Raw genomic sequence first — 21,764 nt, 5'->3', positions numbered from 1 at the left:
CCATAAAGGACGCAGAGGAGTCCTGCAATTTCCTTCTATTAAAGGGAGAGAGTCCACCAGGCCAATTCCCCACAGGGTGTCTCTTGAGATTTTGGAGGACATAGCCTCCTTTTATCCTAAACTCCCAACCACTTGCCCTCTTTGTTTCCCCATTGGCTGAGGTACCAGGAAGGTACAGCCTTCCCAAAATGCCTACCATATATTCCCCCAAAAACATGTATCCTCATTTTCCCCTAAAGTTTGGAAGTTCAGACTGTCTGGGTTCTGTGGATCCACCGAAAGTTCAGACCATCTGGGCTCTGCGATGGACTTCACAGGCCTGTTTCTCCTAATACCCTAAGGTTCAGGAATTCAAAATGTCTGGTCAAAACGCCTGGGTTCTGTCACAAACTCGTGGAGCTCGATGTTCCTAGAGACCCATTCCAAAGACCGCATTTCTCCTAAATCTCCCAAATCATCTCCTCATCGAATCAATTGTAAAGACACTAGCACACACCTTTCCCATGAGCTGTGAGGGTGGTGAAACACTGGAACAGGTTGCCCAGGGAGGCTGTGGATGCCCCAACCCTGGAAGTGTTCAAGGCCAGGCTGGACGGGGCTCTGGGCAGCCTGGTCTGCTGGGAGGTGTCTGTCCACGGCAGGAGTGGTTGGGACTAGATGACCCTTCAAGTGTGTTCCAACCCCTTAACATTCCATGATTCCACGATTTAAATCTGCCTCCGTGGATCAAGGTCCTAATTTCTTTACCCTTTCATGAGGCATTAGGGTGTGCACGGGCAGGAGCATGGAGGGTGAGCCACTTATCGGCCGGAGTGACCTGAGGGGATCGCGGTGGGCGCAAAGGCAGAGGGACGGCTGCGGGGGGTGGCAGGGGGATACGCGTGGAACTAGTGATTTCGGAGAGCAGACCACCGAGCCCGCACGGGAAGCAGGCTGTTACACCGACAGGACACCCCTGCGGAGAGGCCGCGGGTCCGCGGCCGGGCCCTGCCCCGTCGGCGCCGCCCCCTCCGCGCCGCGGCGGGCGGGCTCTGCCCGGGCCGCCTCCGGGGCGGGGCCGGCGGCCATCTTGTGCCGGCGGTGGCCGCGGTGCCCGGGGTTGGTGCGGGGGTCCCTGCCCAGCGGCCGGCATGAGCGCGGAGGCGGCGGACCGGGAAGCCGCCACCTCCAGCCGGCCATGCACGCCGCCGCAGACGTCGTGGTTCGAGTTCGTGCTGGAGGAGACGCTGCTGGAGCAGCACCTGCAGAAGCCCTCTCCCGGTGCGTGCCCTGCGGGCCGCCGCCTCCCCGCGGCCTCGGGTTCGGCCCGGCCCCGCTCCCCGGCCCCTCCTGAGGCGGGATCGATCCGGGGCGCCGTGAGGCATCGGGGTGGGAGGCTCTGCTGGGGAGTGGGGGCCGAGGGAGCCGGGCACTGCCCGCGGCTGTGCGGCGGCATTTACCGCCGGCAATAACCCTCTTTTTCTCATTTCACATTATCTTTCCTATTTAATAACTTAATTTCTGTGTGTTTCTTGTCTGGTAGCTCGCTTTTTCTTTCTCATATGTGAATGTTGTGTGCGGAAGTGTTGTTGTTTGTTTGTTTGTTCGGTGGGAAGTGCTGCTCCTGAACATCATTGCAGTTCGCAGCTGGTTCTCTCCCAAGGGAGAGAAGTCCTCCGGAAAGGTTCAGTGCTGAAATTGCTCGCTCGATCTTGGAATAAATAGAAATCTCGTCTGATGTATTATAAGAAAATGACCCTATTTAAAATTACTTAATCTTTTGACAGTCATAAATAGTAATTATCTTTTTCAGTACCTGAATTCTGCGAGGAGGTTGGGGAAACAGGAAAACCTGGGCCAGTGTTGCCAATGTAGATATCGTACATTCCTAAGTTTTCAAGAAAATTTGTGCTTTAGAAGTCTTTGCACTTATATAATGAAATAACTTCGTACATTGCATATAAAAAGTAAATTTAAGCATAATCTAGTTTAGATGTTATGCTTAAATCTGTGCTTTTATTCTGTTTTGTAATTGAGTAAGTAAAATGATAATACTTGTTTTATGTTTCACAAAGTTCAGTGAGAATGTAATAGTTGTGGTTTGGCCTCTTTTTTTCAAAAGAGCTCAAAGGTATTGGCTATCTTATTGTAAGGGAGAGATTTGGGTGCTTTTTTTGATTCTGTTTTTTTAACGAATCTTAAAGTGTTTTCTAAATGTATTCAGAAGTACCAGCAATTGCTAGTCAATATAGTTTACATACAGAGGAGAAGTACAAGTAGGTAATATATAGTTTTTACAACAATTCACTTGTGATTTCATTAGGCAGCATTTATTTTCAGTAGATGGAAGTATTGAAACATAATTATAAAAACAGTGAAAATATGTAAGATTGTGGTTACCATGGTCAAGTGAACTTTAATATTAAGCAAAGATATGTTAATAGTCTGATTTGACTCAGCAAATGCAGGACACCCTTTGGGATTAGAATCCACTAGGTAACAATGTCAGCACTATAAACACCAAGGATAAAAGAACTATGTTTGTAGCTGGGAAAAAACCTGATTTCTGGGCTTACAAAGAGTTTGAGGAGTGGCTGTGTATTTTTGCAGACCCACCACCTGTGCAGCTGATTGTTCAGTTCTTGGAACAAGCTTCAAAACCATCAGTGAATGAACAGAACCAAGTCCAGCCACCACCTGATAACAAAAGAAACCGCATTCTAAAACTTCTTGCTCTCAAAGTTGCTGCTCATCTGAAGTGGGATTTGGATGTATTAGAAAAAAGGTATGGTTTGTACATCTTTATGTTAATTTTACTAAATTTAAGTGGCTTGAGATATTTATTTTAAAAAAATGGAAATCTGTCTTGCTCCCTCTTGGATGTGACAACTGAAATGAAGTTTTATTTTAGCTGTAAGTTAGGAAAGGGGTTTGATAAAGGCAGTGTGTCTGAACAAATCAACACTATTTAGAAAGGAAAAATAGCATGTCTTACACATTAAGATATGTAAACTGCATAAAGATGAATTGGAGGTAATGTTTTCCTCAGTGACAAAACTAGTGCAAGTTTCCTCATTCTAACATCCCTGAAATTGGAGGTCTTTCTCCACTTCTGTTGATGTGAAGAACTCCATATAACTGTGAACTAGGTCACTGAAATGACTGTGGTTGATATAGACAGACCCCATCAAGGGTACTTTGGCAGTGGTTGATCTAATTTCAAATAATGTCTAAATAAGTAATAGTATTTTAGTTGTGTTAAATTATACCACAAAAGCTTGGAGCAGTGCAGTCCAGCCTGTGTGTCTTCTCATTTTATTAGAGTTCTGCCTCAGCTAATGTATGCTTTACTTTTCTCTATTCAAAAAGTTTCTAGTCTTAACTTCACTGTTCACTTTATGTGAGTGAAATTTCGTTTGTGAAGGAAATTGGGTTGTTTACCTTCAGGAGTATGATGTGGGGCTGCTTTGAAAGAACTTTTTAGCTGGGTGGTGCTGTTGCAGGTGACTGGATTATTCTGGTGAGGTGCCTGTGTGGGCTAATGCAGTGGTGCAGAGTGGGGGCCCATCCACTTGGGCTTAATTTGTGCAGCTAATACTGGTAACTGCTTTACATACCTGATCTCAAATGCTGAATAAACATCCATGTGATGTTAAGTAATAATCCAAAAGTGAATATAGTAGTGTATATTATTTAACATTCCCTAAGTAGATTTACAGTATGAAGTATCTGATTCTCTCTCTCACTTATTTTTTTAATAGCTTGTCTGTTCCTGTATTGAACATGCTACTGAACGAACTTCTGTGTATCAGCAAAGTTCCCCCAGGAACTAAACATGTGGATGTAGATCTGTCCAGCTTACCCCCAACCACTGCAATGGCAATACTGCTCTACAACAGATGGTAAACTACTGCAAGGCAATAATATAAAATCAATATAGAATAAAGCAATCTTTTCTTCTATCTATTTAATTGTACATAGAAGGAGAAATAATCCTAAAGTACTCTTGCTAGGTTATAGTGAAGGAGCTGAGTTTGAAAAACTGCTCTAGAACTGGTTTTCTTCCCTAAAAAATACGCAGGATAGAGGTTTGAACTCTCTCCTTATAAATGTAAAAATCTTTGTCTTTCATCTTTTTATGGATGTAAGAGCATTTCTGAGCTGCTAGATGTGCTCTTGAGTAAAGGATATATTCTAATGGTATAATGTTTCTGAGATGGTAAACTGCTTTTATCAAGAGGCCTGTAATCTGCTTGTTGCACTTCTGAGGCTAATACCATTTTTTGCTTAATTTTTTCCCCTATGTAGGGCCATAAGGACCATTGTTCAAAGTAGTTTTCCTGTAAAGCAAGTGAAACCTGGTCCACCTCAGTTAAATGTGTAAGTTACAGATATAATTCACTCGGATGTTGTAGATATTTTATAATCAGGAATGTAATTTCTAAGTGGATTAAATCGTGTTAGTAACATACAGCTTAAAATGTCTAGTTATGACGTGGAAACTTGGATTTATTTCAAGTATATTCTCACTTTCCTGTCAGACATGCTTGATACATAGACTTGTCTGTTGTTCCACTCTGTCAAGTTTATAATCTGTGACTTTGTCATGGCATGAAAAATCATGGGAGGAAGGGAGATGGCAATTAGCCTTGCCAGAATGCTTATGCTCTAGTTTAGATGGAGTACATTTCTTGCATTCTTTTGCATCCCTAACTTACAGCAGCTTGCTTAATATGGTTTATTACACCAGTTTGAGGCATTGTGTATGATAACCTAAGAAATAATGAAGTATTTTCATTTGCTTCATTAGGTGATAGTTTGTAATTTAAAATCAGTTTTGCATTTTGCCCTCCAGAAGCTGTGAGGCTCTAGTAACGACTTGTCTGTGACTTTTGTTACAGATTTCTCCAAAAGCTGGAAGAATCTAAGTGGTGCTTTTCACACGATTTATGTTAATTTTGTACTTAAGCGTTAGACCATACTTGTTTGAGAGTCTGTTAAATATATTGATTAAACCTTCTCCACTTCCTACTCCTTATTTTACTGTAAATCTTGTGTTGTCCTATGTGTGTCAGAGTCTGATCCTGAATAAAAAAAAAAAGTGTGGGAAAATAATTTAAAAATACTTTTAATTTTTTACTTAAACATGTGAACACACCTCTGCCCCTGACATGTTTGAGAAGATTTAAATGTTGGAGCTTCATGAGACTTGAAGCTGTGGAAGCTTTCTTCATTATTGTTTTGCTATTGAATTGGTATTAGCAATCTGATCTTTAAAATGGCAATGATGACTTTGCAACTTTTTGTTTTATTGAACCGCATTCTTACACAAAACTATCTTTTTGTTATGTATATTTCTGTATTTCAGAGATAGATAGATAGATTAGAGCAGTCAGTGGTCCTGCATAATGATGTTCCAAATGTAGTTAAGGAAAACCAAGCATGAGTGAATTATTGTGATCTAGAACATAAAACAAAATAATGTGCAGATCTGCCTTATAACTGAACTATTGACCTCTTGTGTCTAACTTGCAGTATGAATCATATTCAACAAGAGAAGGAACTAACTGAAAATATTTTGAAAGTGGTGAGACTCTTTTCCCTTCTTATTTTTGCTTGAATTTACATGTGAATATTAATTTCTTTATTGTACAAGAAATGCAAAGGCCAGTTCTACAGGGCATAGAACAGTTGTGCAAGGACTTTTTTTTAAGGTATCCTTTTACTGAACTGTTAAAACTGTAGCATTAACTTAAACCAAGAGTTAAACTCAAAACCAAAAGGATATTTCTTTTAATGTATTTGAACTATTACAGTTGAAGGAGCAGGCTGCTGATTCCATCCTGGTCCTAGAAGGAGCACTTAAATTAAACAAAGATCTTTATGTCCATACTATAAGAACTCTGGATTTATTGGCAATGGAACCTGGTATGGTGAATGGAGAAACAGAGAGTTCCACAGCTGGACTGAAAATCAGTGCAGAGGAGATACAGTGCCAGGTAGCTCACATTTTGTACTAAAGCTTTCAGTTTCTATCTGTTTCTTTAGAGAAAGTGTTAGATAATAATTTCGAGGTAAATTGCAGTATTTTTCTGTTAATGTTCCCTGTGATGTTTTGGGGTTTTTGTTTGCGTTTTTTTGTTGTGGTTTGTTTTTGGTTTGGTTTGGTTTTTTTGTAATGCAGTGAATAATATTGGCTTCATTTTTACATTAATAGAACTTCTTTTAATCATTGTAAATACTGCTGCTTCTCACCAACCTCTCATTTCTGCCTCCTCAGTCCCCTGAAATAGCCCATTATGTGACAAGGACAGCTTATTGCATTGTTTTCAATGATGATGGGAAAATCATTCTTCAATTTTGTAATGCAGAGCTTGTGCAGAGTTACTCAGACTGAGATTGCAGTTAAAGAGGAAGCAATTGAAGTATGTGGTGTAAGGTGTGCAGTGTATGTTGGTAAATTAGATAAAAGTAGGAATAGTTTAAAGTACATGGCAATATTTGAGCTGAAATACTTAATCTTGACTCAAAACTTGATGTCCAATTCTGTGTGTTTGATATACATTCTGTTGCAGGTTTGCTATGATTTGGGTGCAATCTATTTCCAACAAGGATCTACAAATGCAGCTGTTCATGAAAAGGCTAAGGAAAAGTTTTTCAAAACAAAAGAGTTGATTGCAAAGGTAACAAGTGTTCTTTTAGCATGTGTATTCATCTCTTCTGTAAACAAACCCTTGTCTAAATTATTGTTTCCTTCTTTAGCAGTTTAATAACTGTTGATGATACTAAATTTTTAAAGAAACTTGCTCAGGTTTTGACAGTATTTTTTTTTCATGTTGTGCCTGGTTTGAAATGATATTAATTGGTTGCAGTATGTTGCTCCTTTGTTCTACATTTTGTAATGAAATGTAGAACATTTCATGTAGAACATGTTCTTTTACACAAATTATATTGATGCAAAAAAATGCAGAAATAACACCTCCAGTGCTAATAGCAGCTTGACTGAACAGTACATCCTGTGCCCATCGTGATTATGTGTTTTTGAGGAAGGTAACCATACAGCACTTCCTATTTTTTTTAATCTAACCTTTCCTTGGAAATCAGATTGTCGATGTTCTAACCTTTTAAAAAAGTACATCGTAATTTATAAGTTAGGTATGCTTCCTTCTTTATTTTGCTTTATATTTCCAAAACTGCAGAACTCCAGTATTATTTAAAGTGCGTACATGCACGTTCTTTTGTTCTTTTACTGTTACTTGGGGAAGCTGTGAGTCTCTGTTTCTGAATTCAGCATAATACTTTGGCTACTAAGATCTGATGTAACTCTTACTTTTCAGAATGGCTCATCATCACTTCATTTTAAGATAGATGAAGAACGGTTAGCTGGGTATTGTCAAGCTTGTGAAGTTCTTACCTCATCTTCTGATGATGCATCTCAGCAGGCAACTCCATATAGTCAAATCCACAGCTGTTTGAAATCTGGCAAATATCAGGTAGGATGCCTAAATAAACCCACATATGTGTGAGGGGGATTTTGATCATTCTGCATGGATGATTCCATTTGGACTGGTATGGATTTTAAGACATTTTAAATGGTAATTTGACATTAATACACACTTCTAAATCCTATATGTTTAGGAATATAACATAATCTGGTACAAATTAGATTAAAATATCTTGGATTTCATACAGTGGTAAATAATTCCTGCTAGTTGAGATAAGGGATTTTCAGGTAGATTCTACTTCTTTGGGTTTCAGAGAATGTTGCTATTTAGATGTGCAAGTTTGTTTGGGGTTTTTGTGGTTTTTCTCTTTGATTTTTCTGATGATAGAGAACTTTTCTTGTTACTTGATTCCCTTTTTGGTTGTTCAGTGAATTTTAGTATTAAATATGGATGCAAGCTGCTTCTCTCCGTTTTATCGTTTTTACCAGATAAAATAGTTTTCTGTCTGGTTCTTTTGCATAATGCATTGACTATTCCAACTGTTTTTGTTACAGGACATAGTGAAGATATTCCTTGAAGATAACCTAACCCTCAGTTTACCTGAACAGTTCAGACAATCAGTGCTGAGAGAACTCTTCCAAAAAGCTCAACAAGGGTGAGACATTAAATAATGATCAATGTTTAGTGATGTTGAAGAGCAGTTTTCATTAGTTACGTTTTTTTGCGTAAAGTATGTAAAACCTTTTAACAACAAACTACTTACATCCAAGAAACTTCAGCCTTCATTTCTGTTAACAATAGTCTAAACTACATTTTACATCACACCACAGCTCCTTGGCTGGATCTCACTGTGGCCATATATCTAAAAAATGTAATGAACATAAATAGTTAATTTTATCACTGATTTTTAAATTTTTTTTTTCCATCTGCTGTGGTGCCACTCTTTGTTTGTCAGAGCTGTCGTGTGATCTTTGGTTTTGTGTTCATGCAGGAATGATGCTCTGGAAGAAGTTTGTTTCAAAGTCTGTGTGTGCAACACGATCTGTGATGTATTGCAAGGTCGAATAATTGATATTCAGTTTTGTCAACTGTTCCTGAAACCCAGCAAAGAAAAAATAGACTTCCTTCTTGAGGTAAAACATGAATCTAAAATGAGATGTGAAAATGGTATTTAGTGAGAGATTTCTTTCCCTGCATAACTATTATTATTGCAAGTGATACTCAGATTTCTGAAGCAGAGAAGGGTGACTTCTCAAACATTATTCAACTTGTTTGCAGTTAGTACAGTTCTGCTCAGTGATCAGTTCTGCATCTGTGTTCATAGCTCTGTGTTCATCTGTTGGGGAGGATCCAGTGCTGAACCTTTGCTTCAGCTTGTATTTGAAATCGTTGCTATTCCTGGCATCTTTAAATTACAGGGAGATATTGCTGAATATTTGTTTTTGTGGAACAAAGAATTAAATTCTCCAAGCCAGAGAGAATGAGTAGAAAAATTACTTTTCCCTTACCAGCTTTGTTGTAGAAGTTAGCATGTGATGAAGTGGTCCTGAGTTACTGTTACATGTGAGACCTTCACTGTTACCCTTAGTGAAGCGTTTTAGGAAACTGTTATTGCTTAAACTAAACTTAATCCTTTTATTGCATTGCTATTATTTTAATGTCTTTTATTAATTTGAGACTAGTTCAAGCACGTGGTAAAAGTTAACTGACAGTACTCTCTGCTGCAGAGAAAGTAAAAGCGTACATCAACTGCTCTTATTGAGACTGGTGCATACTTCTAAAATAAATAATACTTACAAGCTGGCAACTAAATTCGAGTATCTAGATATTTTTCAACTGCTGCTTTTACAAAAGCCCCAAGTCCTTGTGAAGCTTACCATTTTGCACTTACAAATATTTCATCTTTACACTCATACGCTAAATGATCTTGTGGGGTGACTGATAGTGTGGCACTCGGCGTCAGTGCTTCTGTATACCAGAGGAATAGGAAAAAGGAATGTGAGTTAAGTCTGAGGGAAGGTTGCAGTTGTCTGAACCATCTTATCATGAGAACAGGGTGAAGGAAACTGATCTGTATATGATGGTAATAGCTTTTATCAGATTTACTTCAGAGATAGTCTAATTTCACACATCTGTACTGAGATTTCTTTATCAAACTTTGTCAGTCAAATATTATCTTACTCTCTTTGTCTTACAAGAAACCCTTGAGAGCTGGTCTCATCTCTACAGTTACAGAGTCATGACGGAGTTACACAGAGCAAAACAAATACTGCTTTGATTCTAGATGAGTTAGGGTAACCATCCAGCAATGCTTCATTTGCTTCCCACCCTACAGCACTTGAGCAGATTCAAAAATTGCTCTATAAAGTAAAAACAACAGACTGGCCAAAAGAGTTGGGGTTGTTCAGCCTGGAGAAGCAGAGGCTCCAAGGAGATCTTGGAGCACCTTCAGGTACCTAAATGGGACTAGAAGAAAGCTGGAGAGGGATTTTCACGTTTTGTTGTGGGACAGGACAAGGGTAATAGGTTCAGACTGAAAGTGGCTGGTTTAGATTAGCTGTTTAGCAATTAGCTAATTAGCTACTTTCCAGTAAGGGTGGTCAGGCACTGGCACAGGTTGCTCGGGGAGGTTGTGGATGCCCCATGCCTGGAAGTGTGCAGGACCAGGCTGCATGGGGCTTTGAGCAATCTGGTCTAGGGAAAGGTGTCCCTGCCCAAGGCAGGCTCCTAGGACTGGATGATCTCTCTTTAAGGTCCCTTCCAACCCAAACCATTCCTGATTCTATAACTTTGTTGCCTCAATTGAGATAGAAGTTTAATGGCTGTTACTACTTATGAGACAAAAAGATAGTCAGTAACACTGGCTGTAACTAAGTATTATAAATGTACAAGAGGGCTGCTTAGTTCTTTCCTGCTTTCTCTTCCAGGTTTGTTCAGGGTCAATAAACTTAGAAAATGCTTCTGAAGAACTGAAGAGAAGAATGGCAGCATTTCTCAAGTATGTACCCATATTAAGATAATGTGAATTTGCACTTCGTAAGCAATGTAATACATCACAATGAATATTTCAAGAACTCATAACTGGAAAAACTAGCACATTTTTCCTCCTTGTGTACTAACATTTTTATTTGTTTAGAAACTTGTGTTTGGGTATGGAAGATCTTCAGTTTGTCTTCATGATTTCATCTCATGAGCTTTTCATAAAACTGCTGAAGGATGATGAACGGAAGCTGCTCATTGACCAAATGCGGAAGAGATCTCCTCGAGTCAATCTGTGCACAAAACCTGTGACTTCTTTTTATGATATCCCAGGTAATTTTCACGGCATTTTCATTAACTTATGAGCAATCAGTGCCCTGTTTCCATTATGAGAACCTTGAGGTTATGAAGTGCAGGTCTGTTCTCAAAAAGTTTAGAATGTTTTTAGAGAGAGTACTTTGTATTGTTAGTCGGTGCATGTCCTGCTTGTTCAAGAAAGGTGGCTGTTACTTGCTTGTATCTTGAGTGAATGTAATAGATAAGCTCAAATGAATGTGTCCTAGAGTGAGAGAATATGGCATTGGCTTGAACAAAATGTGGCTGTGGCAGCTGTTCCCAGAAAGAGAATCCAGCCTCTTCACTTACATACACTAATGATGATGTGAGTGTGTGCTAAGCTGGACCAGGAGTGCCATCTGAATGAAATTTTAAACCTACCAAAGTAAACCACAGATCTTTTCAACCAATTAATTTCCCTGATACACCTGGCTGGCTGTGCAGCTGCACAAGTCAAAGCTCTCAAGAGGTGCCAGACGGTGGCTGGAGCTGGAAAGCCTTACCTTTCCAGCTCTAATGCAGTCTTGCAGTAACTTAAGCCAGTTAAGACAATGTGTATTTTCACTAGAACAGTCTAGGGACCCTCTTTTAATGTGTATCTTGAATCTATTCCCTTGCTATAACAAGAGTGCTCTGAGCTGCTGGAGTGAGGAAGGGGGCTTGCAAGCACCCCTTTAGGTCAGGGTGAAGGTAGCACAAGGTGTTCATGGAAGGGCACAAAAGGATGGCTGGACCTATGGAAGCATGCTGTATCTGCTGTTTTTACTGTGTTCTGATTGAAGTATTATATACTAAATAATTGTAAGCATTTACGTTAAGAAGAAGTGTGCTGGAGACCTGGCTGCTTTTCTTCCAGCTTCAGCAAGCGTCAATATCGGCCAGCTTGAGCATCAGCTCATACTGTCAGTGGATCCCTGGAGGATTCGCCAGATCTTAATCGAGTTGCATGGTATGACCTCAGAACGCCAATTCTGGACTATTTCTAATAAGGTAACTTAGTTCATGTGATCACAAGAGATTATAATTCAAGGACTCGTTAGGTATCATACTGCAGTGAACAATAAACATTTTCTCACAGATCCTTATGGTGACTTATCTTTTCCCTCTCTGCATAGTGGGGATTTAATAAAGATGATGATACATATCTAAAGTCACATTCTAGGTGAAGAATATTACAATAAATCATGTTCTATGTGAAAAATATTACAGTAAAACCTATGATCTTTGTTTTAAGGCTGTATCACTAGCTTTCCTTATGAGAAAAGATGTTTTCATAGCTTTTACTTTTAGTGTGCTAAGTAGATAGCAATATTGTTTTAGCTCAAATTTCTGTCATTAGAAGGTGGGAGCAGGAGAGAAGAAGACTCTTTGTTTAAGTAAAGATCTCTTGTCTTTTTTTGTTGTTCCTCCCCTCATTATTGCATATTCAGAGTGAACAAAAGATAGTTGGGCATTTTTATTGCATTTCTAAATGAGCCATACATTACTTGTGATTACATGTAAAGACAAGATTTGGCAGTAGTTTTCAGTATCTGGGGTTTGTTGATGGTGTTCTAAGCAGTGATGTGCATTCTAAAACTTGTTTCTGTGCAAATGTCCTATGCGTTTCTCTCCCAGTGGGAAGTACCAAATGTTTACGGCAATGTTATTTTAGGAATCAAAGACAGTCTGACTAGGGATTTGGTCTACATCCTGATGGCCAAGGGATTACACTGCTGTGCCATTAAGGTGAGCACACCGTCTGAGCTTACTAGTTGGTTTGGACAGTTGAATCTTAATGAAATGGGAAATTTGGAAGGCCCTTTTTTAGGAAAAAAAGACTGAAAAATTGGGAGGTGAGGGAGGTGTTGTAACAAGCTCCATGTGTTGTATAATGGCTAAATATTTCTGTCTCTCAAAGTTCCATCAGCAGAGCAAAGTTAATGGCTTTCCAGTGAGTTGGGTCTGGAGATAATTTCATTCATATAAAGTTTGGATTATAATGTTTTATATCATATGGCATCTAAATCCAGTGGTGATTTGATTTACTGATATGAGATGAAGTGCTGTTCTTTTGGATAAGTGTTTTACATAAGGAATTTATTGGAATACTGTTCTGTTTGCCATGTAACTGACAAATTTGCTAAACTGCACCTAAAACAAAATTGTACCAAACGTACCAGTAGTTGGTTCTAGCATGTTTTTGCTTAAACTCCTGGTTTTGTTTTTGAAAGATCTGGAACTCTTAAGCTTGATAGCACGTCCAAAGGACTCATAAGTAGACACTGTGAGATGCTGGAGCAATGCTGATGCTAATGGATGCAGAGGCTGGTTCAGCCAGGATAGAGCTGAATGCGCTTTAGCTTGTAGTATTTCCCCTTATGAATTCATTAGGAATCATTAATGCATATAATTTTTATTGCAGGATTTTGTCCATGCAAAACAGCTTTTTGCCGCTTGCCTGGAGCTTGTGACAGAGTTTTCTCCAAAGCTCCGTCAGGTCATGCTGAATGAAATGCTGCTTTTGGACATTTACACTCACGAGGCTGGGCCTGGTGCTTCTGGAGAGCGTCCTCCTTCTGATCTTATAAGCAGAGTCCGAGGATATTTGGAAATGAGAGTACCTGGTAAGGACATTACTGTCTCTCCTAGTATACAATAAAGCACAAACCTCAAGAGAAGGGGAAAAACAGCACAGCAAAATAAAACAACTTTGTATTGCAGATTAACCACTTAGGTGTGTAAGTGAAAAAACAACAGTAACTTTGGTGCTGGTTTTAGTAAGTCTTTAGAAGTTTCATTAGTTTTTAGAAGTGGGATATGAGCATGATGTCTACCTGATGCTAAGCATTGACAGTTTCTGTTCAGTGCCACTTAAAGGATAAACATGAACAGGATAAACATGTCTGCACTTCTGCCTGAAAGGTTTTGCTGGTTGTTAAAGCTTTCTCCTGGTTTCACTATGAGAGAGTAATGTGGTATTGTTGTGATTAGATTAAACCCTTGTTGCTCCTGATTTCCAGAGGTGATGTCTCTTGTAGGGCTAGGCATCATATTTTCCTGTGATAGCTGTGGAACAAAACCAGCTGATTAGAGGGAATGGGATTTGCTTGTTTTCATACAACACCATTTTACAACACTGTTTTCTCAAAAATAAAAAGTTAAACGAAGAATCCCTTTTCTTTTAGATATTCCTCTTCGACAAGTTATAGCTGAAGAATGTGTTGCCTTCCTGCTAAACTGGTGTGAGAACGAGTATTTGACCATGCAAGTTCCATTACCTCTAGTTCAAACTAATCCTTATGTGAAGGTAACAAGTGCTCAGTCTCAAAGCTTTCTCAGACTGTAGTTGACTTTTCTGTTGAAGTATTTCGTACTTTGCAAAGCAAGTACCCTTCTGCTCGAGAGTGTGAGGCCTGATGGCTGTAATGAATTAAATATGGGGTAGAAGATAGTAGGGCTAAGCAACAAGCATGTTTAGCACTTGACAGAAAACTTGGAAGCTGTGCTGCAGGAACACATGAAATCTTGGCCCTTGTTGGCTTTCAGCTAAGGTTGGTTCCATCAGGTGTGTCTGGTTATGAGCCATGGTTGAAACACTGTAGCACTTCCTTAAAGAACTCCCCTCTCAGCTGGAATTCAGCCTAGATTTATGTAGGAAGTATGAGAAGTGTGCGGAGCTCTGATTTCATGTCTGGCTTCTTTTCTGTTCCCAAGATACTTGTGTTCCAAATGCACTGTAGGAATTCCATTCTTTTACCCAACACTAGTGTTGAATTTTTGGAGACATTCAAGCCCTGCCTTCTTTGAAACTTTGTTTGCAAAATTGTTTCACAGCAATGTTTCTACTTCAGGGTTAGACCATGGAGCAGAAGGCAGATGATGTTACAGGACAGCTTCATTTTTACCCTGCTCTGCTTACCTACTTATACTTCCTAATTTTTGTTTTGAAGTTCAGCTTTTTTGTATAACATTGTGCCAGTTTCAGTTAAGATTAATTACTATATGGATGTTAAGTGAGTTCTACATTGCCAGTCTTTGTAAAATGGTATTTTTTGGAGTTTAGGTTTCATGCAATATGTTTGTTTTCTGGAGCTTGTAGTAATGAAATGAAGGAATCTAATAAATGGAAAAATGCTGTTTAATGCCTGTTTTCTAGCTTCTTCATCAGAGTTCTGTGCTGCAAAATTTAGTCACATTGCTTTGTAGCTCATAATTTAATATCATTTGCTTAGCTATTTTAAATGCCAGTAATTCCTTTGCTGTAGATGATATGCAAAGAAGCCTTAGTTCCTGTATTTTTTTTTCTGTTGCATTGCATAGCTGGGCCAGTTGCTGGCTGCTACATGCAAGGAACTGCCAGGTCCCAAAGAAAGCAGACGCACAGCTAAAGATCTCTGGGAGGTTGTTGTGCAAATCTGCAGCGTATCCAACCAGCACAAACGTGGCAATGATGGAAGAGTGAGTTTGATAAAACACAGGGAGTCCACGCTTGGTATTATGTACAGGTATGTTTTCTAAAATTTCTTTTGAAGATGCCTTGAATGGTTTATTTCATCCCATGTTCTGGTCAAAAATTGTCTGGATTCCACTGTCATCAGCTAAGAATGGCAGCACCTAAAAATCTGAGTAAAAATCCTGTCCACTGTGGGAGTTGAGTATTGGCAGGGATGTGCTGACTTTCCTTTTCAGAGGCTGAAAAGGAGCGTGTGAGAGGCAGCTCTCCAAGCAGAAACTGAAGCATATATGGCTGTGCTCCCATTATAACCAGTGCAGATCTCCCAGTAAAGTCAGTGACATCTAGAGGGCAGTTTAGTTGATGGGCTGGAGGTGTCTCCTTTGCAGCAAATAGTATTATTCTCTATCAGTTTGATACTTTTATAGCTGTATCAAGCACATAGCTCACATCATTGTTTCTGACTCTGAAGCTAAATGTTACTCAGTTTTGAAATGAAGTTCTAGTTCAGCTAAGCTCTGCAAAGAGTAAGGAAATCAAATTACTCTGGTCAAGAGTTTTCTCTGTCAGATACCTTCCTAGCCTTAGCCTCAAATGACTGATTCAAAACTCTGATTTGTCCAGTGATTTGGCCTGTTCTGAAGTCTAAGCCTAAATATAAGTTGTCTAATGTGGAACAGTTTGTGATGTGTGATTATACTGAGGCTTTCCACGTTAAAGCCTTGGGAAGGGTGCCTCTATCAAACTTCTGTCTTTGCCTTCCTTGAGCTGATCAGGTTCACGGGTGCTAAAGGCCGGCTGCGTTTGCTTACGCTGCTGTGGGGCAGGTGTAAGAGGGAACAGACGTGCTGTAGCATCCAGCTGTGTACTCTGGCAAGGAAAAGGAGAACAGGTGTACTCCAGGTTACTGAACCTTTCCTGACCACTCTGATGCAAACAGTAGAGGGCAATGACGCTGTTGTTATTGTGGAAATGAAGTAGTGAAACCTTTTCCAAAGGCTGTCCTTGTCTGGATTGTCTTATGGTGACAATTTCTGATGTTCATTACAAGGAAATCGAAGAACATTGTAAATGATCAATGTGTACCCTCTTCTGTAAGTGTGTAGGTCATTGTTGCAAACCTAGCTTGGAGAATTGCAGTACAGTTCAACTGCTGTCTCTTTTAGAGTCAGTGGTTGACTTCTGTGATTTTCATGCCTTTTATAGCTTGCTAGAAGAACATACTTAAGCTGTTTTTAGTGTAAAATTTGCTAGTAATTGTATTAGAAGTGAATGGGCTGCTTGAGCATTTTCATTTACATGCCCAGCATTTGTAGACTTAGAGGGCAAGGGGTATTTTAGCAGGTGAAAAATCTGCTCTCCTGACTCTTGTTTTAAGTGTGCATATATTCTTTATTTTGGATGATTACTTATATGGGTATTTGTGTCCCTAATTTAGGAGTGAACTGTTGTCCTTCATCAAAAAGCTTCGGGTAAGTCACAGTGGTGTCAAAAATTTATTTGCAATCAAAACTTCCTTTTGGTGTAGTATTTTTCTGGACTTTTTGTGTTAAATTCCAGAAAATCTAACAGTTATATGGGTGTTTTGTATGGCTGAAAAAGTCTGGTTTTGCTATACCTGGTATACAGCAGTGTGGAATAGCTTGTAAAAAAATGACCCTGAATTCTGATGGAGATCTGTTTACATTGGGAGTGTATTTTATTGCAGCTGTCATGCAGCAAAACATTCCTTTTGGAGGGAGACAGAAGCTGCTACATGCATCATACTAAGCAGCAGAAGTAAGAAGGAGGGAAATTGTTTATAGCTTCTGGGTTTGTAAATGCATGGAAAGTTGTAGTAAACCTAGCTTAAGTTTAAGGTTAGGTAGAAATCACAGAAATAACATAAAGATGCATAAAACAAAGTTTATATCCAAGGAGTTATTCAGGAAAATCTGAAGTAAATAAAAACTTTCTACAGAACCATTCTTGCAGTATCCTTGTGTTGCAGGTCTCTAAACAAAATATTGTCCTATTTCAATAGGAAATTATTCATGGCAGAATGAATGCAGAACTTCTTACATCGTTTTAAAGCTTATGGAAGAAAGTAGAGTTTCATCAGTTCATGGGAATACTTTTTTTTTCCCCTACAGGAACCATTGGTTCTAACTACAATACTGTCCCTGTTTGTCAAACTTCATAATGTTCGGGTTAGTATATATCATCAAAGTCTTTCTTGGCTTTCTTGAAAGGTTTCTTGTTGTGATTTCTCATACCATCTTTTTTCTCTTAGGAAGACATTGTGAACGATATTGCAGCAGAACACATTTCTATCTGGCCCTCATCCATCCCCAAGTAAGATGATGATGAAAACCACTTTTTTCAAAATGCTGTTTGTGATGGGTTTGGTCACAGTTCCTGTTAGTGATTTCTCCATGTAAAGGCATCGCTGCCTCCATTCTGTCTCTGGGAAGGTTGGTTTGAGGCCATGGAGAGTTTTGTTCCTAGTTTGATGGTCCTGATGGAGATAGGGGAAAGGAGAAAGAGGAGAAGAAAACGTGGGGTTTTTTAAGCTGTGTGCTTTATTGAACTGTATGTAACTATGTGAACTATATAATATTTTAATATGAAATCACTAATAATTTTGAGGTGTGTTTGAATAATAGCCAAAATAGGAAGTGGCAAGTGGTATGTACTGACTTATTCTGGCTGGGCTGAACTGTATTTCTCCACTGAAATTTAGAGGCTCTGTGGGGTGGGATCTCAGAATCTGGTTCAGTTCTGGCTTTTTGTTCAAGCCTGTGAAGGCTGTATTTGTTTGTTTTAAGATTTACTGTATTGTAACAACAGTAGTCTTAGTACAAAATCTTTTCTGGAGTTATTTATGCTTTACATTTAATGCAAGGTGCTTTGGGCTTTAACTAGATGGGAAATCAAATTATTGGTTAAAAAGACAAAGCAATAAGCTAGGAATTATTTTTCTTTCTTTTTTCCTTTAGTCTTCAATCAGTGGACTTTGAAGCTGTAGCTATTACAGTAAAAGAGCTGGTCAGCTATGCCTTGACCATCAATGCAAACAACCACTTCTGGTTAATTATTCAGGCAGATATTTATTTTGGTAAGTGAAACCAATGTCTGTGTTTAGCATGAGTGTACAGGAAACTTGCTGCTCTGAGATTTGTTTGACATAACCCTCCTTGTATTTCCTTTTATGAAAATAAGTCTATGTGATAGATGAGGTTAAAATCTTCAGATGCAGTGGTGTAGGTAGATTTGTCTGGGAAGGTGTCTTAAGCCCACAGAAAGGTCATGCAGACCTGTTTTTAGGGTAAGGGAAGCTTTAACAGTTACCCTTAACTTCACTTTTCCAGTGCAGTTGGTCCTTGAGTGGTGTAATTGTGCAAACCCATGGCACTTGGTGTTTTATAAGTGAATGGAAAGTTGTGAAGAGTGGTTGCTTTTATATGTTGAGATCAGCTTCAGTGGAGTACAAGATGAGCAAAGTGGAGAGGATCTGTATTTTATATAGGGAAGCCTCAAGGGTTTGCAAATGAGGAAGCATTTGTAAATGAGGAATAGCAATAGCTTTATAACCCTTGGGGTGAGAGGAGGGGTCTTAATCCAGTGTTCAGTGCTGTCACATTACCTGTGGGAGACTGATTCAGGGTTATAAACCTATTTTTCAGTGTTTATTGCCTGTATGAAGTGCAGCAGCATCCCAGAAGGAAGACATTTATGTAGGGAGCCTCAGAGCTGGTACTTGCAAGAGCAGTGGTTGGAGCAGTGGCAGGGTCTCTGTTTCAGCAGCCTGAAACTGCTCCTGCCACAGTGCCCCGGGAGGCTGCTGCCTTCTCTGAGCTCGGGAGGAGCTTACTGGGAGTGGACGTGGTGCTGAACCGTGAGAGTGCTGTTCTCTCACTCACAGCAGCTCAGCTCCTTCTCTACCCCATGTGTGCTAAGCTCACTGAAGGCAAACTTCCACTCTTAAGGTTGATGGATTCAAGAAGAACTACCTGAAAAAGTAAAAAGTAATCCCCAAAAGGCAGAAATTTGCCTGTGGTGCCAGTTTCCCTGCTTGTGTAGTTTTTCCATCCACTGCTGTGTAACCACTTTCTGTGTGTCCACGCTTTTTAAACAACGAAACATGAGTCATTTTCCCAGCAGAATTCAGCTGTGAGATATACATCTGAATAATTCTATAAACAATTCAGTATTAAATAACTGCTCTATTTACCCTTGAGACTTTATTTTGCTTTTTTCCCTTGGCAGCAACTAATCAGTATTCAGCAGCCCTTCACTATTACCTACAGGCGGGAGCTGTGTGCTCGGATTTCTTTAATAAGATGGTGCCACCAGATGTGTACACAGACCAGGTGAGCTAAAGTGGGATTTACAGAAATCTCTTTGGATTCAGTCAGCATCTTGATTCTACCTAGAGACAAAACTGTCCAGCACACACACATTCCTGTAAGCATGTGAGGGGTTACATCTTGATGCCTTTAGGAATATATGTCCTCATCCGTCCTTTTTCTTTTGTGGCTTGTTGCTTGAAAGCCACAGAAAATCTGAGACTTCTCCTTTGCAGAAGCACAGAAGGCTTTTGTTAGTTTGTAGAGCCCGCAGAGGGGTGTGCTGGGAAGGCACTGCTGGGGACGCCAGTGGAGCAGAGAGCAAATGGCAAAGGCCAGAGCACAGTCACTGTGTGGTGTGACCGTCCCTGGCTCATCGCTGCACAGCCACACCGTGCTGGGCAGGGCTGGGAGCCACACCTGCTCAGGGCAGGGCAGCAGCAGTGCCCCAGTGCTCCCCTCAGCTCCAGCTGCTGAAAACATCTGGCTCCTACTGTGCTGGAAACCTCTGTAGTGAGAAAGACTCAGTTCATCAGTGCATGTGCTAAAGCCTGGGAGTTTTTAGGGGGTAGAAGAATGTAGATAGCTATTTAGCTGGTCCCTTGAATTAAAAAAAGAAAACAATAATTGTAGTTTGTGTTCCAAAACAAGCATTTCAGAACGTGTTTTGTTTTTAACCTTTCTGTAGGTGATAAAAAGAATGATCAAGTGTTGCTCTTTACTCAATTGTCACACCCAGGTAAGAAGTGAAACATGGCACTAACTAAAACATTTGTTTATAGATATTTATATAGGGAATAACTTTTTAAAAGACTGAATTCAACTTCCCTTGGAATTACAGTCCACAGTAGAGTAGGTTTTGTTACCTTTGCTTCTAGGACAGTTACAGGACTAAAATTAATAAATACATACATCATAAATAAATACATACTTGTTAATGCAAGAAGTAGAAGTAGTCTGGGGGTGTTTTGTCCTATTTTACTCTGATAATGTAGATTTATTTTTTTAGAGAGAAGGTATCTATGGGGTAGTGTGGGGAATCTGGCCTTGTTTTTTGTAACTGCAGGGCTATTGCTGTTCCATGGGGTCAGTCATTCTCCAGGAAGCAATAAAGCTTGTATTTGGCTCTGCTTTAAAAGCTCTTAAATGCCTTTGGAAACCTGGAAGCCAACTCAGTCCCTTCTGATCTGAGTAAATCCCTTTTTCTTCTAGCTGTTGCTACTGTTGATGTCAGAATGATCTGTGTTCAGGTGCTCAGAACTTGCTCGCCGTGGAAGCAAGGTCTAGATTAGGTCTAGAAAAGGAGTGGAATGGACAAGGCATTGTGTGGAAGGTTTGTGGGGAATTGAGGCTGTCAGAGTCACTGTGTTTCTTTACAGGTAGCTATTTTGTGCCAGTTCCTCAGAGAAGTAGACTATAAAACTGCTTTTAAGGCACTGCAGGAACAGAACAGGTAAATGTCACAACAAAGTTTATGGAAGCTTAAGCACAGTATGTGACTGTGTCAGTGAACCTGCCTTGTCTTTCAGTCACGATGCCATGGATTCTTACTATGAGTACATCTGGGATGTCACCATCTTGGAGTACCTGACATGTATCCTTTTGCTGGAATACCACACACACTGGATGTTCACAGCTGGGAAAACTCCATTACCTGCCTAAGTGACTTTTCTTGACCTGTTCTCAGATCTCCACCACAAAAGAGGCGAGACAGACAAGCGGCAGATAGCAGTAAGTTAACCCAGGTGCTGGGATTTCTGTAGAGCCTTTCCCTCCCTGAAATCACTTCTGAAAGGGTGGCTTTGATTCCAGGTCTAATTTTGTCACACAATTCTTGTAGAATCTGGGTGCTTTACCTAAAGTTGTGGCTGTAGCAGTGGGGTGGTGTAGAGCATGTTACAGGAACCCATGGAACTGGCACTGAAAACGCCTTGAAATGAACCAGCTCTACGGGCAGCCCTCACGCTGGTTGTGTCTCCTCTGTTTCAAGATAAAAGCCATTGGCCAGACAGAGCTGAACGCCAGCAATCCCGAGGAGGTCCTACAGCTCGCTGCGCAGAGAAGGAAAAAGAAGTTTCTTCAAGCAATGGCAAAACTTTACTTTTAGGCTAATGATGGAAGACTATTACAAAATGTGTAAAAGTGAAAAAAATCTTTCAAGACTTTATTATTTTTAAAAATTCATTTAAATTTTTGTACAACATTTACAGCCTAGTATCTTTCTTCTTAGAAATAGATGAAATCTTACAATAAACCCCTCAT

The 21,764-nt window shown here is 39.9% G+C and overlaps 1 protein-coding gene across 1 annotated transcript; it reads left to right on the top strand.

Moving 5' to 3' along the window:
- Window positions 1–1,035: 1,035 nt before the first annotated feature.
- Window positions 1,036–21,705, top strand: INTS8 (integrator complex subunit 8). Its single transcript, XM_063390863.1, has 27 exons — window positions 1,036–1,260; window positions 2,590–2,764; window positions 3,741–3,881; window positions 4,288–4,359; window positions 5,515–5,566; window positions 5,796–5,978; window positions 6,555–6,662; window positions 7,317–7,472; window positions 7,979–8,079; window positions 8,416–8,557; window positions 10,352–10,422; window positions 10,561–10,736; window positions 11,596–11,729; window positions 12,357–12,467; window positions 13,144–13,345; window positions 13,907–14,028; window positions 15,042–15,226; window positions 16,613–16,646; window positions 17,307–17,363; window positions 17,447–17,508; window positions 18,153–18,271; window positions 19,423–19,526; window positions 20,191–20,241; window positions 20,882–20,955; window positions 21,032–21,096; window positions 21,190–21,233; window positions 21,493–21,705. Exons 1-27 carry the CDS (start codon window positions 1,131–1,133, stop codon window positions 21,607–21,609), a joined length of 2,988 nt encoding a protein of 995 aa, XP_063246933.1. The 5' UTR covers window positions 1,036–1,130; the 3' UTR covers window positions 21,610–21,705.
- Window positions 21,706–21,764: the final 59 nt, after the last annotated feature.

The sequence above is a fragment of the Prinia subflava genome, chromosome 1 (assembly GCF_021018805.1).
Source record: "Prinia subflava isolate CZ2003 ecotype Zambia chromosome 1, Cam_Psub_1.2, whole genome shotgun sequence".
NCBI lineage: Eukaryota > Metazoa > Chordata > Aves > Passeriformes > Cisticolidae > Prinia > Prinia subflava.
This window is presented reverse-complemented; position numbering and strand designations above follow the sequence as displayed.